At 36.8% G+C, this 14,950-nt stretch overlaps 1 protein-coding gene across 4 annotated transcripts in view; it reads right to left on the reverse strand.

Moving 5' to 3' along the window:
- RGS12 (regulator of G protein signaling 12) overlaps positions 1-14,950 on the reverse strand; it is an 88,360-nt gene that overhangs the window by 58,275 nt on the left and 15,135 nt on the right. For all 4 annotated transcript variants that reach the window (XM_065660206.1, XM_065660214.1, XM_065660199.1 and 1 more), the window contains one exon: positions 5,193-5,312. In XM_065660206.1, coding sequence (XP_065516278.1) covers positions 5,193-5,312 — 120 coding nt within the window. The remainder of the gene's footprint in view (positions 1-5,192; positions 5,313-14,950) is intronic.

The following is a 14,950-nucleotide window of genomic DNA, read 5'->3' on the forward strand; positions in this document are numbered from 1 at the left end:
AGGAGTAGCCCTTTAATACCTCTATTATTAGCCTGCTGGAAATACAGAACTACCTTTTGCATACAGAAATGGAGATCTCATTCTTGCACACAGTTTTATTTCACACTTGGCCTTTTCTCCATGTTCATGAAAGCAGACAGCAAAACTGTCAATTGGTCAGTTACATCTTAGATAAAAAATAGAACAAAATACATGCAAAAGATCCAATGTGTAAAGGTAGTACATAGTAGAGTCTGTGTATACTGGAAGCCCATGGCAAATTATCATGGCTTTAAAAAAGCAATGAAGCCTAAGACAAAATACATGTTTTTAAATTCACAATTATAAGGTGAGAATGAACAGGCCTCCTGATTTAAATCACATAATTATACTGGCCAGTGGTGGCGTTATGGCTGTGGAGATGATCTAAGAACATCAGCAAAGCAAGCTCTGCAGGGAGAGTTAAATAGATAAATAGTTTTTATCAGACCAACCAGGGTCAGAAAAGTTAGGAGCATGTTTAGCTTTTCTTATCGAATTCTCCCAGTGTACTAGTTGGTCTAATGCAAGCTATTATCTCCCTGTGTAAGCTCTGTCTGATTATTTAAATGAGTCAAACAAAGACAGGTACCTACTTAAAAACACATTATTAAGTCAAATGAGCATTTAGGGGGTTTTGCCACCCACAGATGCCAAAGCTAATATCCAGCAGAGACATGTCATTCATTAGTATAAAACCCTCATACCAAAGAGATGTGTTGTGTGCTTTCAATTAGCAGATGAAATGTAAAAAAAAAAGTTGCTTCAGTGAAATTAACAAAACAGAAAAAAAAAAAATCAAGCATTATCATCTGTAATAACAGCTAACAATACTACATTATTAATGGTATTATTAAGAGAGAACGTTCTACCAAAAGTCCTCACACTGATTTTTAAAATCTGATACATTCCAACTTTGAGAACGTTACTAAACTCTAAAAATTTGCTCCAACAGATGTTCTTTTTCATACAGGATACAGCTTTAAGGTTTCCAAAACAGGGCAAAGACAGGAAGAAAAGCATCAACAGCCGTCTCTTTTGTGATGGTATTTAGTTAAAAGAATTAAATAGTCTTTAATTTTAAAAGGATCTCTACATTGAAAGAGTATTTAACAATATTCAAAGACCGCGACACTTGTTTGCCGAAGTTATTATGTCTCTCAAGGTGCTATTCTGCCTTATTCTTAAGCACAAATACCAAATGTACAAGTGCCAGAGCAGCTTTGAATGTTCACCTCGTCAAGGAGGAACCTAAATTTGTTGACTTTCTGGGAATACTGTAAAGGTCCCCTATTTTTACAGACCTCAAGAAAAATTAAAATATGAACAGAATGATCTATAGTTGAAAGTGTTCAGGAATCTGGTTCCAAAATTGTTAAACAGTAAAAAGATTACTCTGTTTAATGTAATTTTTTTACAAAGGCAATGTCCTAGTCTCTGCAGTCTCACAAATTCACCTTTAATGTGTTTATAAATTTATAAACAATGTCTTTGCCCAGACAGAATCATGCAAGAGGAGAGCACTGGTACATAGCTAACAGGGAATAAAAGTAGGAAGAAAGACAGGATCATGCTCAGAAACTTAAATAATCCTAAATCATGGCAAGTTTCAATAAGCTTAAGCTATACCTTGCAAATATGATCCATCAAACACGCTATAAAGTAAAATTGGTGGAAATCACAGAATTTCAATGTGGCTATTAATGGACACTATTTCGTAATAACAAACAAGCCACATAGGAAATAGGGATCTGTTGTTAATGAAACCAGATTTTTTGTAATAAGTTTTAAATGCATTTCTCATGAAAACAACATAATTATATAATAGACGTGCTGATTTTCTGAATCAAATTCCAACTTACAAGATAGTCATATTCAGCCCTGGTGTGAAAAAGCACAATTTCCACAGTTCAGAAATAAAATTGCGTGGTTTATGAGACATTTTTTGTGCCATTATCATAGTATAACTGTACCCACTGAATCTGCACTCTCATCCAATTTCAATAAATGCAAATTTAAAATAATCTTGTATACAGGTTCAATTAGTAAAAACAGTACCTAGAGGTTAATCCTACAAACTTGTCTCTTTTCTTCTATGTATAATACAGCTTCTGCAGGTAAGAGGAAAATGCTTAAGGTGAAGGCAACTATTATCAAAGCTAATTGTAACCTGATAAGAATATTGTCTGTGAATGTATAGCCAGCCATAATCTAATAGTTTAAAAGAAAAAAATGAAATGTTTTCTTTCAATCATTTGTTTTATTTATTAAAATAATATACATTAATATGCTTTATTCTTGCATAGATTAAATAAAAAGAAACTGCAAAGAAATCACGCCACCTTATGGCAGAAGACAGAAGAACCGACGGCTGCTATTTCACACACTGCAGCTCCCAGAATGAGAAGAGGAAGTTCATACTTTCACAAAAAAATCCAAATACAGCCTTCTTCAGATCCACAAGCAAATGAAAAGTGTTCAGCATATGCCCATAAAAGAAACTGCACGGAACCTACTTATACTGCTCAATTTAGAAGACTAAGTTAGATGCCAGCAGGAATCAAACCCACAAGCTCAGAGAAGCATATTAATTTCCCAAGTTCACGCTTGGGTTAGTACTTTATCCATTCTGCTAAGATAACTAGGAAGAACACAAAAGCAAACAAGTAGCCTATATAATACGCTCATAATCATTATTCCAAAGGTGGAGTCTCTAAGAATTTCCTGGTATTGTTATTTCTTCTTCCAGCGACTCTAAACAGACGGCCTGAAATAATCTAAACGTGTACTAACAACATTGTGTTCTAGTACACTTAGTATAAAAGTACTTGGGGAAAGTGCTGCAGTAGCAATGTTAAAGTTAGAACCAAAATCAAAACACCTTAAAACTGTTTGATTTATGGAGTTTTTTTAATTCTTCTCTGGGTTGATATTTCTCCTGGTGGCTAGGATAGCAGCCTCTTATGGCATGCAGAGGGAAAAAAGGAGACTTCAAAATCAAAAGAAGCTACTGACAGAGAGCAGTCCACACCCAAATAGTTATGTAGTAAGGGCAATCATCCAAATACAGATTTTAATACAAATTGCTTCTTGTCCGATTCACATCCTGACCTAGAATGTAAGTTTCCCCATAAAAAGTAACAGCTTTAAGAACTAGGACACTGCGAAACAGAGAATGCCTCTCAATCCCTCTTGTTCATGCTATTCAATTTATATACCTTGCTGAATACCAACTAAAACATAATGGAGACAAATTGACTTTTTAGGCCAGTAACTATAACACATGTTTGAATTTAACGGAAAGTATCAAGTCCCTATTATAATGAATATTTATATATGTAAAACAGCTCCAACAACAGAAATTAAATTATATCCTTGGTGTTTAAAACACTTTCTCAAATACGAGATGTGCATGTAAATCTGTATGAAATTCTAATCTGGAAGAACATGGTATGAACTGCTTTTCCTATTGCACATGAATTACTAGCACTAGGCTATTAGATATTCTGAGAAGATTCTCTCCTACTGTGAGCAGAAATTTTGTCAAAACTAGTAATATATAGTAACAAGCTTTTTTAATTTAGAAGAATCACCATTTTCTGATTAAGAAAGATGTAGCTAGACAGGTAGGTCCCAAACAGCATTATCCAGAGGATCTTGCTCTGTTAAACTTATGCACTTACTGCACTGAAGTTATGAGTGCAAAGAAATGACAAAGTATTTTCCATGACTAGAAAAAAAGCAAGACACTTAAAAGCTTCAGACAAGATAGAAATAGACCATAATGAAAAACACTCTTTAAAACATATGAGAAATAAGTAATTGCAGTTCCTACCTGCATTCCCTAAGCACACCAGAAGCTCCTTCCATATATTGTCTTCCCTAAAAATCCAGTGCCCTGAGCTCCCCTTTAGTTCAGTGTCAGTGAAATGCCGTTCTTCCTACATTTTCCCACAGCAGGAAACTCAGAATATCTCCTTCTTCCCTCCACCCATCACAAACACTTTTTAAACACCTCCTTCCCATGTAGAGGACTTACTGTGCCACATTCCCTCCCATGCTGAAGAGAGGTATAATCTGTACTACATGGTTCCTATGCCAAGAGCTCTGAATATATTTTTGTTTCTCCCCAACCACAAACCTCCTTTCAAGATAAGTGTGACAAAGGGGTAAGGGTAAAATTCCTCCATTCACCTTCACATCACTACAGGTCAGGTTTTTCTAAGGAAGCACACCAAAGAAGAAGATATAAAGAAGCCGTATTCGTACAGCTGGTTGAACAAGGCTCTTAGCAGAGCAGCTTTTTAAATTCAGATGGCTTTTCATTCTTTATTTTTACCAAAATTGACGAGGCTTGTCCACTAAGGCTCAGGCATCAGCTGATGTTATACCAGATGTGAAATAGCATTATTATATTACATCAGAGGCCAAAAATCACCATAATCAATGACCAACACCAAGTAGATTAGGAATTCCCTTTTATTAACTGCTGACATATAAGAAGGAAAAACATTTTTATGTATTTTTAAAAGCTTTTCCATACTCAGTAGATAACATTCTTAGGAAGTTATATGAAGAGCCTGGTCTAGAAACAAATTTAACCCCCCAAAATTTCCTCAATGCAATGATCATCAGCTGAATGAAAACTAGAACATGATAAGACACGATGAGCATTTGATTTTTTTATCTGATGCCATGACATGATTTCTAAGATACTATGAACATTTGATCAGCAAAACTGTATTGTTTTGCTGTAAATGACCAGCTGTGATCACAGAATCATTGAATATTTAGGGTTGGAAAGGACCTTAAGATCATCTAGTTCCAACCCCACTGCCATGGAGATGGACACCTCACACTAGACTATGTCATCCAAGACTCCATCCGACCTGGCCTTGAACACTGCCAGGGATGGAGCATCCATCACGTCTTTGGTAAAATAAAGTCAAAATTCCCCACAGAAAGAACGGCCACTGCTGGCACTAATTAAACTATTAAAGAAACTGGAAAACTCAGGTGATACATGAAACCTGTACTCCCCTCACCTAAATGCCATATGATGATTAGTAACTTTATTACACTACAGATAATACTTTCACTCATTAATGATCAGCACTGACTACTGTAGGTTTCTCTCTAAGACTTAGTGTAAGTTTTAAGTGAAAGTTATTTACCTCAAGGTCATCCAGAGAGCGAGTAATACTAAATCGCTTAGATCTTCCAAATGATCTTCGAACAGAAGAACGTGGGGGAGGAGCCTGATTTAATCCCATTGGATGTCCAAATTTTGCACCCTAAACAAAACAGAAAATATGTATTATTAGTTTACTTATTCAGCTTTAGTACATTGCTGATCATAGTGACAGCACCTGAATTGTAAGCATTGGTAGGTACAGAATTCCAAGGAGATCGATTTGCAGACCTGCTACAGCACCACAATTTCAACACAAGCTGGTCACTTCCCATGCCCCTGCAAAATCATGTATTGACTTTTCCAGTCTCAAGTCAAATATCATAAATATTCAGCATTAAGTTACTGTATAAACACGAGTCATCGGCTAGGTTGCTAAAGTGTACATATGCTACATGTCAGTATTAATAGACAGGGCTTAATTAAAATCAAGACAATCCTAGCTCTTCACTGTCTTAACTGAAAAACATGCACAATGACAAAATGTGTGTCTTTCTGTAGGAAATTACCATCCTAGAGATCATCTCACCCAGCTGCTGTTAGAATCTTTCTCCACACTTCTAAAAATCTTACTTTCACTACTTTTTTTGTCTTTTAAAAATGCTTCCTAGTGTGAAGTGCAACATTTTAAATCACACAGTACAAAATGCGGGAACTTTTGTTCTGAAGAAAGAAACTACCTCACTTGGATGTTCTATGACTAGAACTGGTGCTGCAATAATTACGTCTAATGGCTTTCTCTTTTCCCCATAATAATACTCTTCCTCCTTAAAGAGTCACCAGATGTCAGTTAAGCTATGACAGCTCAGCATGTACATATTTGGCTTATGCCAAATGGCAAAGCGTAAGCTTAAACTGAAGAGTAGGCACATAGTGACTGGTGCTAAGCAGATGTACATAAACTCACTGCATTATGAAAACTTGTGATTATGTGCCTGAAATTTTGGATTCCTTTCACTGTAACTCTCAATGTAAAGAAAATTCCTTCCTGTCTTCAGATGCTTTTTTGCTTTAGAAAGTAAAGGCTTTTAATTCAGAGTATTTTTTCTTCTATTTCATTTCAGCATCTTTCTCCATCACAGTAAGCCTAAAACTGCATGCATTTGTCCTTTTATAATTGCTTATTAAATTTTATATTTGTGTTTTATTAAATTTTATATTTGTATTTATTTCTTCATTTGGGCAGGCTGCTGTGCTCTCAATTATGAAATACTTTGGTATCCCTTTGATCATTTGTTTGAAAGTCTATCTACATCACATTAACCAAAAGGACAATCATAAATTTCATATTCTTCTAATCTCATGCAAATGGTGAGTAGGGAAGAGCACTGAAAGTATTATACAGCCTTCTTATTGCAATTAAAAAAAGGGATCCAGCAGAAGGTATCTGCTTGTTGCTTGTTCCCATGGAGTAAACACTACTCTTTAGAAACAGGGCTCTGACTGCCACCAGTATTCACAACACATTCTGTTTACAAGCTCTCAGAAATGTCAAGACATAACACAGCATAGAGGAATCTGGACCCCAAGTATGTAGCAGGGCTCAGCACTGCAACAGGCTGAAACTCCAACTTCATTCAGTATTAAAAGTGATACATTTTTATATGAAATCTCAAAATCTCCTTCCCTTCCAATTTTCTATTTACTAAGGGTTTTTTTTTTAATTGGTTGAGAAGAAAACTGGGCCGTTTCTGCGATGAAAAACCCAGAATCTGGCAACTGGAGATTAGCTTCTAAGTTTTTTAAGAAAATATTTTAAAAGTACAGTATAAACAAGGAAAGATGGCTTTTGCTAAAATGATCAACCACATGTGTGGTAAGGGAAGATGCTCTCTATGTTCACAGATAGCACCCATGGGAATGAGGACAGTTCCTGGGTTTTTGAGCAACTTTTCAAAGTTCATCCAGGCAGATACCACTGAGGTGGCTCACACTTGGCTCAAACCTTAGAGTCACAGCAGCTTTTCCTGTCTGAACTGAAAGCTTATACCTAATGCAGGAATCTGTGTCCAACAGTGAACTCCATATTAACCCCTGACTAAATTCAGCAGTATCCATTACTATTACAGCATAACATACCAAAACAGTAACATGGTTCCTCCTGGTATATTCCTGTTAAAACAGCATTAATACATGTGTATTAATGTGTATTAATCACTAGGTTTCACTCAAGTATGACCGCATTAGTTTTGCATTCTTTAGTTTTAATCTATGAATTAGTAAAAAAAAAAAACACCTATCAGACTGCAAACAGCTCAGCAAATTCTAACACTGGTGAAATTAATGGCATCATTAGTGCAAGTACAACTGCTATTTTGAAACTACTGAACTGGTGTATCTATTACTGGTTTGATTGTCTTTCATGTATTTCTCAAAATAAGATGCACCCCTCAGAGGACTTCATCTTTCATAAAAGAAAAATGGTGAAAGGAAACAAAGGCAAAACACTATCAATAGCAGTCAGATCCATTTTGAATAACAAACAGACTTTCACTTTTCTTTCTCATTCAGCTCAAAAAGAATACAAACCATCCAGTGTATGTTTGAACAGCGGAGATTGCTGTATACAATTCTGGAAGATTAAAACATACAACACACTCAAAAAAATCTTGAAACAGTAACGTTACAAATTGGAGGAAGAGAAGCAAACTGCCTGAAGACAAATCTAATTAGATTCCACTGAGAAGCAGATTCTAGATAAGATTAATTATCACCAGATGCCCCATTTTAGAAGCAAATGCTGCTTACCTATTTGTGGTCAGAAACATAACAAAGAGAAAGAGTGGACAAAAATACTTGCAAATTGTGTGGTAATAGAAAATAAATAGCAAATTAGTATCCAATCAAAGTTTTTATTTACAGTTTTTGATATTCTCATACAAAACTCACTACTAAGCACTGTATTTAATGACAAAGATAAGACCAGGGAAAAAGAGACCCTGAGAATAAAACAGTGGTTCAGAAACAGTTACAAAATATAAAAATCCACTGAGCTAACCATTTCCCCAACCCAACTTTGTTGTCCCCCACAACTGCAATGAGGAAAACGTTTTCAGCTGACAAAAATCTCTTTCTTGCTCTGAAGAATCAAATAAATAATCTAGGAAATTGAGGAAGACATCGCTAAAAAAGAAAAAAAAAACCCAAAAAGGAAAAGGAAAAGACTGCAGTTCACAATGTATTTAATTTCCTGGTAATGGTGCTGAGAAGTCTCCCTTTTCATCTTTTCTTGACTCTGTTCCAGACATTCAGGCTGGAAGGTTTGTCTATGAAGGCAAACCTCCTTCTGCAGATCAATCTGAAAAAGTGCCTTGCATACACACATGCACACAAATAAAGAATCGCGTAGCTTAAGCAAATAACAGCATCGTTTTGGCAAACGGTTTTCATGAGACTCTGAATAAAAGCTTCTAAGACTTGAAGACAGAACAATCATTGCAACTGTAATGTACTAATCAGCATGGCTAAAGAAATACAAAGTATTTGACCAAAAAGATATTGCTTGTGCAACAACTGATATTAATATAAATTTTGCAGTCTATTAGCTATAAAAAAACATACTTCCAAAAGCCTTTCTTTAACAGATACTATCTAAACAGATACTAAAAAACATGCAATGAACCTAAAAGGATTTCAAAACACTGCACTCCAGGACCAACAAAAAGCTGTTCTGTTCATTGTTATCTGCCAAACTAAAACACTGAAATTTGCTACATCAACATGGGCCTGTGGGTTTTTTAAACACAGATTGCCTGTAAACCTTAGAACTACTTACTATCATATCAAGATTCTATTCTGGAAAAAACTGTGTTGCTGAATCTATAAAATGAAACTCTAAAAATATCTAGATATTTAGATAGATAGATAGATATTTATATATATCTATATAGTCCTTTCATAGAACTGTATTAGAAACTAAAGTCCATCTGATATTTCACTAAGTCTCTTTAAGAATCCAGAAACAAACAGAAAAGCACAGAAACTTGTGAAAACAAATTGATTAGTGAAAAGCACATGCTACAGCAATACATCCTTTGAATTTTGCAATACTGATACTTACAACCTTGCTACTACTATTATGGTGAAAGTACAAAAGAGCATATCTCTGAAAGCCTTTATCCTGTTATGACTTGGGAGATGGAGAGGAAAAACAACAAAGGATTAAAGGAATTAACACACTGACGATCTAAAAAACAGCATTCCTCTTTCTATTCTTATAACAAAGTAAAAATTATGAACTAGCTTGGACTGAAATACCAGTTAGACATATAAATCATAAGAGAAAAGCAGGACAATTAATGGGTCTGCATAATTTTATTTTAACACATGACTAGATCAACCCCTTTTCCTTAGGCTAACAGGTGTGGCAAGTGCAAATACATTTCCCTAAATTAACCATCAATCACTGACCAAACTGCAGTCTTTCCCTTCAAATGCGTATTTTTAATTATTCTTTTTTAACTTTTAACCTGCTTATTTGGCCTTGTAGATGAGCTACTTCCTAATCTACTTGACAAGAAAAGCATTGAAAACAAAAGTCCCCACAGGGGGACAGACATAGCAGCAGTTTGTGAATGTGTCCAAGTGAGAACGGTTTATGTCTGGTAACAGGAAAGGTTTACTAGAAAAGTACAAATGAGAGAGTGGAAAACGTTGTACTTCATGTACTAGCAAGAGGGAGTGAAGAAGCATATGGGCTTATGATAGACTGCAAACAGTGGGAGAGAAAGTACAAAAATGTTACAATACAAGGTGACGTGCATAAAGTTATTTAAAGACAGAAAGAAAAAGGATGAGCTCTTAAAAGTAATTCTGATAAACAGGTTAGATTGAAGTTCCATATAGTATAATTTTGAGCAGTTGCGCAAGCTGTTTGCATGTACCTCTGACCACTCCTGCAGCTCCCAAATTGCAGCAGGATCCCCCGTCACCTCCACTCACAATAAGGCATAGTTTACAAAATGAAATAATCCTGTTTGTAATACAGATCCACAGACAGTCATGCCAACACAACTGATGATGCTCCCTGCCAATCCAGCCTGAGCTTGACAGGACCTCTTTAAATTGGTACTACCAAGGAATCATAGAATGGTAGAACAGTTAGATTTGGAAAGAACCTTAAGATCATCTAGTTCCAACACCCTGCCATGGGCAGGAACACCTCACACTAGACCATGTCACCCACTGCTCTGTCCAACCTGGCCTTGAACTCCAAGGGATGGAGCAGTTACCACTTCTTTGGGCAACCCATTCCACTGCCTCACCACCCTCACAGCAAAGAACTTCTTCCTTATATCTAACCTGATCTTCCCCTGTTGATGTTTGAACCCATTACCATTGTCCTACCACCACAGTCCCCCTCTGGCACCCAAAGAAATGCAATGTGACACTATGATAGTCAACACGATACTCTAACCTGAGCATGAGTGCACAGAAGCAAGCTGATGAAACCTTATCAATTATTCAGAAGCCAAAGAAACCAAACACCTTTAGAAAGCATCTTCAACTACCTTAAAGAAATTCCCAGCTACAGACATAAGCTCTATCATGCTCTTTCTTATTCTAGCAAATGCAATTACCAAGTACTGCAACTTTTTAACAAACTGTCATACTTAACAACCTAAAATTTCCATTTTGCACTACATAGTCTTTGTGTCTTTCTACAGTTAAATGTATAATATCCTCTCATTCAAATACCTGGATGTAACTAATAAAAAATTATATTCCTCTCCTCTGTTTTAAAGCTACAGGAGCAGGATGGAGGTAGCAAGGAAAGGGTACTTGCAGCTCTGGGATTACAAGAGGCTAAGGGAGATTTTTGCTAGGTGCTCAAGCATCCTTAACAATGACAAAATGCAGAAAGCTGGCAGCAAGAATCAAGACGGGGGGAAAAGGAGAAAAACTGTGAGGCTTAGGCCAGCTTTACAACATCTAATAAATTTAATCTCTTCACGGAAAACACATTACAGTTTGTGACCTTGAGAGGAAACTAAAGGGACTGAATCTTATGGCACAGAGATTTTGGCTGCCCTTTAGAAAAGCAGGAAGAAGGAAAGATAAAATATACAAGGAGGGGGGACTAAGCTAAAGAGTTCGAAAAACATTAACAAGCCTGATCACCTGTTTTTACAGAAGGATGCTTTCAAATGCTTTCACAACTGTTTCACAATGAAATCTAATCTGACAAGATTCACAGGCATGAGTGAAATAATTGTTTTAAATGTTTGTGGAAAAAAGAAATAAAAAATTGAATGACATGAGCAAACTTACAAGAGCTCTAAAACAAATTAAAAAAACCCTAGCGACTGATATCTAGTAATTTGGATAGAAATTGTTTTCTCCTCCTGTGTAGGTAGAACAAGTCTATTATTCTGTGTCCTGAGCATTTAAGAGAATACAAAAGCACCAAGCACATGTCAGAAGGGTCTCATAGGACCACTTGCCAGCTGGATTAGAAAAATCCACCAGAACAACAGTTTGGGGAGTATTATACAACCCAATTAAACCCTGCTTAAAAGCGAAACAACCATCACTACTCAGACAGCAACTGGCCATCCTGTTCCAGAGTCAAATCCCCAGGTAAGCATCTCCCTACACCAAAAGGTTGAAGAAATTAGATTCTTTTAACAAAAACACTGTTTGTGAGAGTCTGTACAAAAAGTGTCAATTTAAGTATCAATTTCTGATTAATTACCTCTAAAAGCATGCAACAAAAGGAGGCTGCTTTTATTAACAGATTTTATTGGGGAAAAAAGGAAGCAACAGCACCGTATAAAAGGCCTCAATTTAAGGAGCTCAACTAATACAGAATTTTCCACTTTCTATGTGTCACAGAGCTTAATCATACTAACCATAAAATTATCAAATTATAATTTGTGCTACTCCTATTTCATCATTAGGGACTGTAGTGATAGGACAAGGACAAGGGTAATGGGTTTAAACTAAGACAGGAGAAGTTCAGATGAGGCTAAATTCAGACAAGGAAGAAGTTCTTTACTGTTAGGGCGGTGAGGCACTTGAATGGGTTGCCCAAAGAAGTTGTGAACTCTCCATCCCTGGCACTGTTCAAGGCCAGGTTGGACAGAGCCATGGGCAACATGGTTTAGTGTGAGGTGTCCCTGCCCATGGCGGGGGGTTGGAACTGGATGATCTTAAGGTCCTTTCCAACCCAAACTGTTCTATTATTCTATGATTCTATTTCCAGCTATTAAAGCTTTTAAAAAAATCTTACTGTTTTTAGGTTTAGACTCTATGACTTTGTATGGTAAAGCACATAACAGCTCAGAACCCAGACACACAGATCACATAATTTGAAACTTCTGCAGCTATTCAAAACATGCCAAATTTTCTCTCAGACGATAAACAGCAGAAGGGTCAGTCTGGAGCAGCAGTTCATCTTTACCAAAAAATGCAGGTTTAGGACTTCAGAAAGAAAAATTCCTAATTTAGACCCTTCTGAAAAGGGACGGGGTACAGGGATGCCACAGTAATGCCAATATAGTCAGAGCATAAGATCTAAAAAAATACTGAAAGTCTTGAAGCAAAGTAGTTGATACAAACATTATTCTGTCATCAACATTGGTCCCAAATCCTGCTCTGGACCATTTGGCTTAGTCTTCCTCCACTGTAAGTGCCCGTTCTTTCAGATACCAGCCTAGACAGCTGGCTGCCCCACTATAGTAGTGAGAGCAGGCGAGAATGCAGGCCAGACCTCCCTTTGCTCCTCATCCCATTAGCCAGCATCATATGCTCGTCCACCCAAGAAATGACAGCGCAGATTTGTAGGACTTGTAAAGTGAGGGTCCAAGGGCCTGAGAATGGGACGGATTGAAATGCAGGGTATTCTGGGTTAAGGCCCCTCATACCCTGAAAGCGATAAAAAAATCCATGAGGGAAATAGGAAAAGAGCTTGCTGTGGTCGTCCCCTGGACCACAACAGGAACAGAAGCACTAAGTCCTGGGGTACAGGTAGGCATGCTGCTAGGCAGAGCTCCATATGCCAACGATCAAAACAAGAATGAAGTAACACTCTCCAGGCTGTTGTGCACTGCTGCCATCACCATGGATCAGCATCACCTCACAAAACTGGATTACATGGGTGAGGGTTAATTAAAAAAGCTCTAACATCATGCAAATTTTACTGACAGCTTTTCCATAGCTTTAATTACACTGAAATTCCTAAAATCAGAGAATGGTTTGGGTTGGAAGGGACCTTAAAGCTCCTGCACTTCCAACCCCTTGCCATGGGCAGGGACATCTTCCACTGAAGCAGGTTGCTCAAAGCCCCATCCAACCTGGCCTTGAATTCTGGTAGGGATGGGGCAGCCACAGCTTCTCTGGGCACAGTGTACCAACGCCTCAGCACCCTCACAGGGAAGAATTTTTTTGTAAAATCTAATCTAAATCTCCCCTTTTTCAGTTTAAGGCCATCTCCCCTTGTTCGGTGGTTTCATGCCCTTGTAAAAGTCCCTGTCCAGATTCCTTGTAGGCCCCCTTTAGGTACTGGGGGCTTGTTCTAATGTATCCCTGCAGCCTTCTCTTCTCCAGGATGAACAATTTAACGATTGTTTGATCATTATATATATTTACAATGGTTTGGGTCGGGTTGGGTTTTGGGGGTATTTTTGGCACCATTATGACAAGTGACTATTAATCAGACGATAATGACACATTTCACTGTGTTATAACCATTACAGAGGGATTTTGGCCCATAATATCAACAAGAATGGGGTACAATGTAAGATCTTTATGTACTCCAGGAAGACATAGAAAAGAGGCTGTCCTGCCACATTGGACATCCAAGTAGATTAAATTAGAACCATAGAATCATAGAATAGTTAGGGTTAGATAGGACCTTAATATTTATTATTTTTCTCCTGTAGTAAGGATAGCAGGTATAGAACACTGAACACCTACATTTCAGTACTATCCTAATCCTTTTTTAAACAAGAAAACACATGCTAATGGTATTAATGCAGATGGAACAGTAAGATCATTTTCTCAGTATAACTAGATAACAGTATCTTTTATAAGCTGGAAGCCTATTAGCTAGAAATTGCAGAGGAACAGAAAGACCTGAGTACACTAGGAAAAACGTGAAGAAAATAACAAGTACAAGCATTACAATTGGTTCCAAATCATCCTGAATATTAGGCTGGCATTAGCTGGGAACATTAAGTCAGTACGGGCTAGTAATCAGTAACAAACAAAAAGGCAAATGAATAATCAACATAAAAGCAAAAGTAATCAAGAAATAAGCTTTATGAATACATTGCCTGCTTACACATTTTAAAAACTGCTTATAGTTCTGGTCAAACCTCCTCGAAAGTAATACAGTACAACTGAGGAATATTACAGTCATGAAAAAGCTTTCGTATGGCAGAAGACTAAGTTGACTTCTGCTTGGAAAGTAAGTGATTGGTGGTTGAGATTTAAAACAAAACAAAATTACTAAGAAAATAAAGTGAGTTAGATTGGTATTTCTCATAACAAACATTAGCAAGTATGAAATGAAACTATATACAAATTACAATTATGCACCATTTTCTTTCCAAACTATGAAACTGCAAAATATATAATTCAAATGATACCAAGAATGCCAAAAGTACAACTGAGTTTAAGAAAAACAAATTCAAGAACAAAGGTTCACAAAGGTCATTACGCACAATGATGTGGATGGTGTCTTTACCAGAGGAAAGTCCCTAAATCACATGCTGCTGAAAATTAGAATATATTTTTCAC

The sequence above is a fragment of the Lathamus discolor genome, chromosome 1 (genome assembly GCF_037157495.1).
Source record: "Lathamus discolor isolate bLatDis1 chromosome 1, bLatDis1.hap1, whole genome shotgun sequence".
NCBI classification, from domain to species: Eukaryota; Metazoa; Chordata; class Aves; order Psittaciformes; family Psittacidae; genus Lathamus; species Lathamus discolor.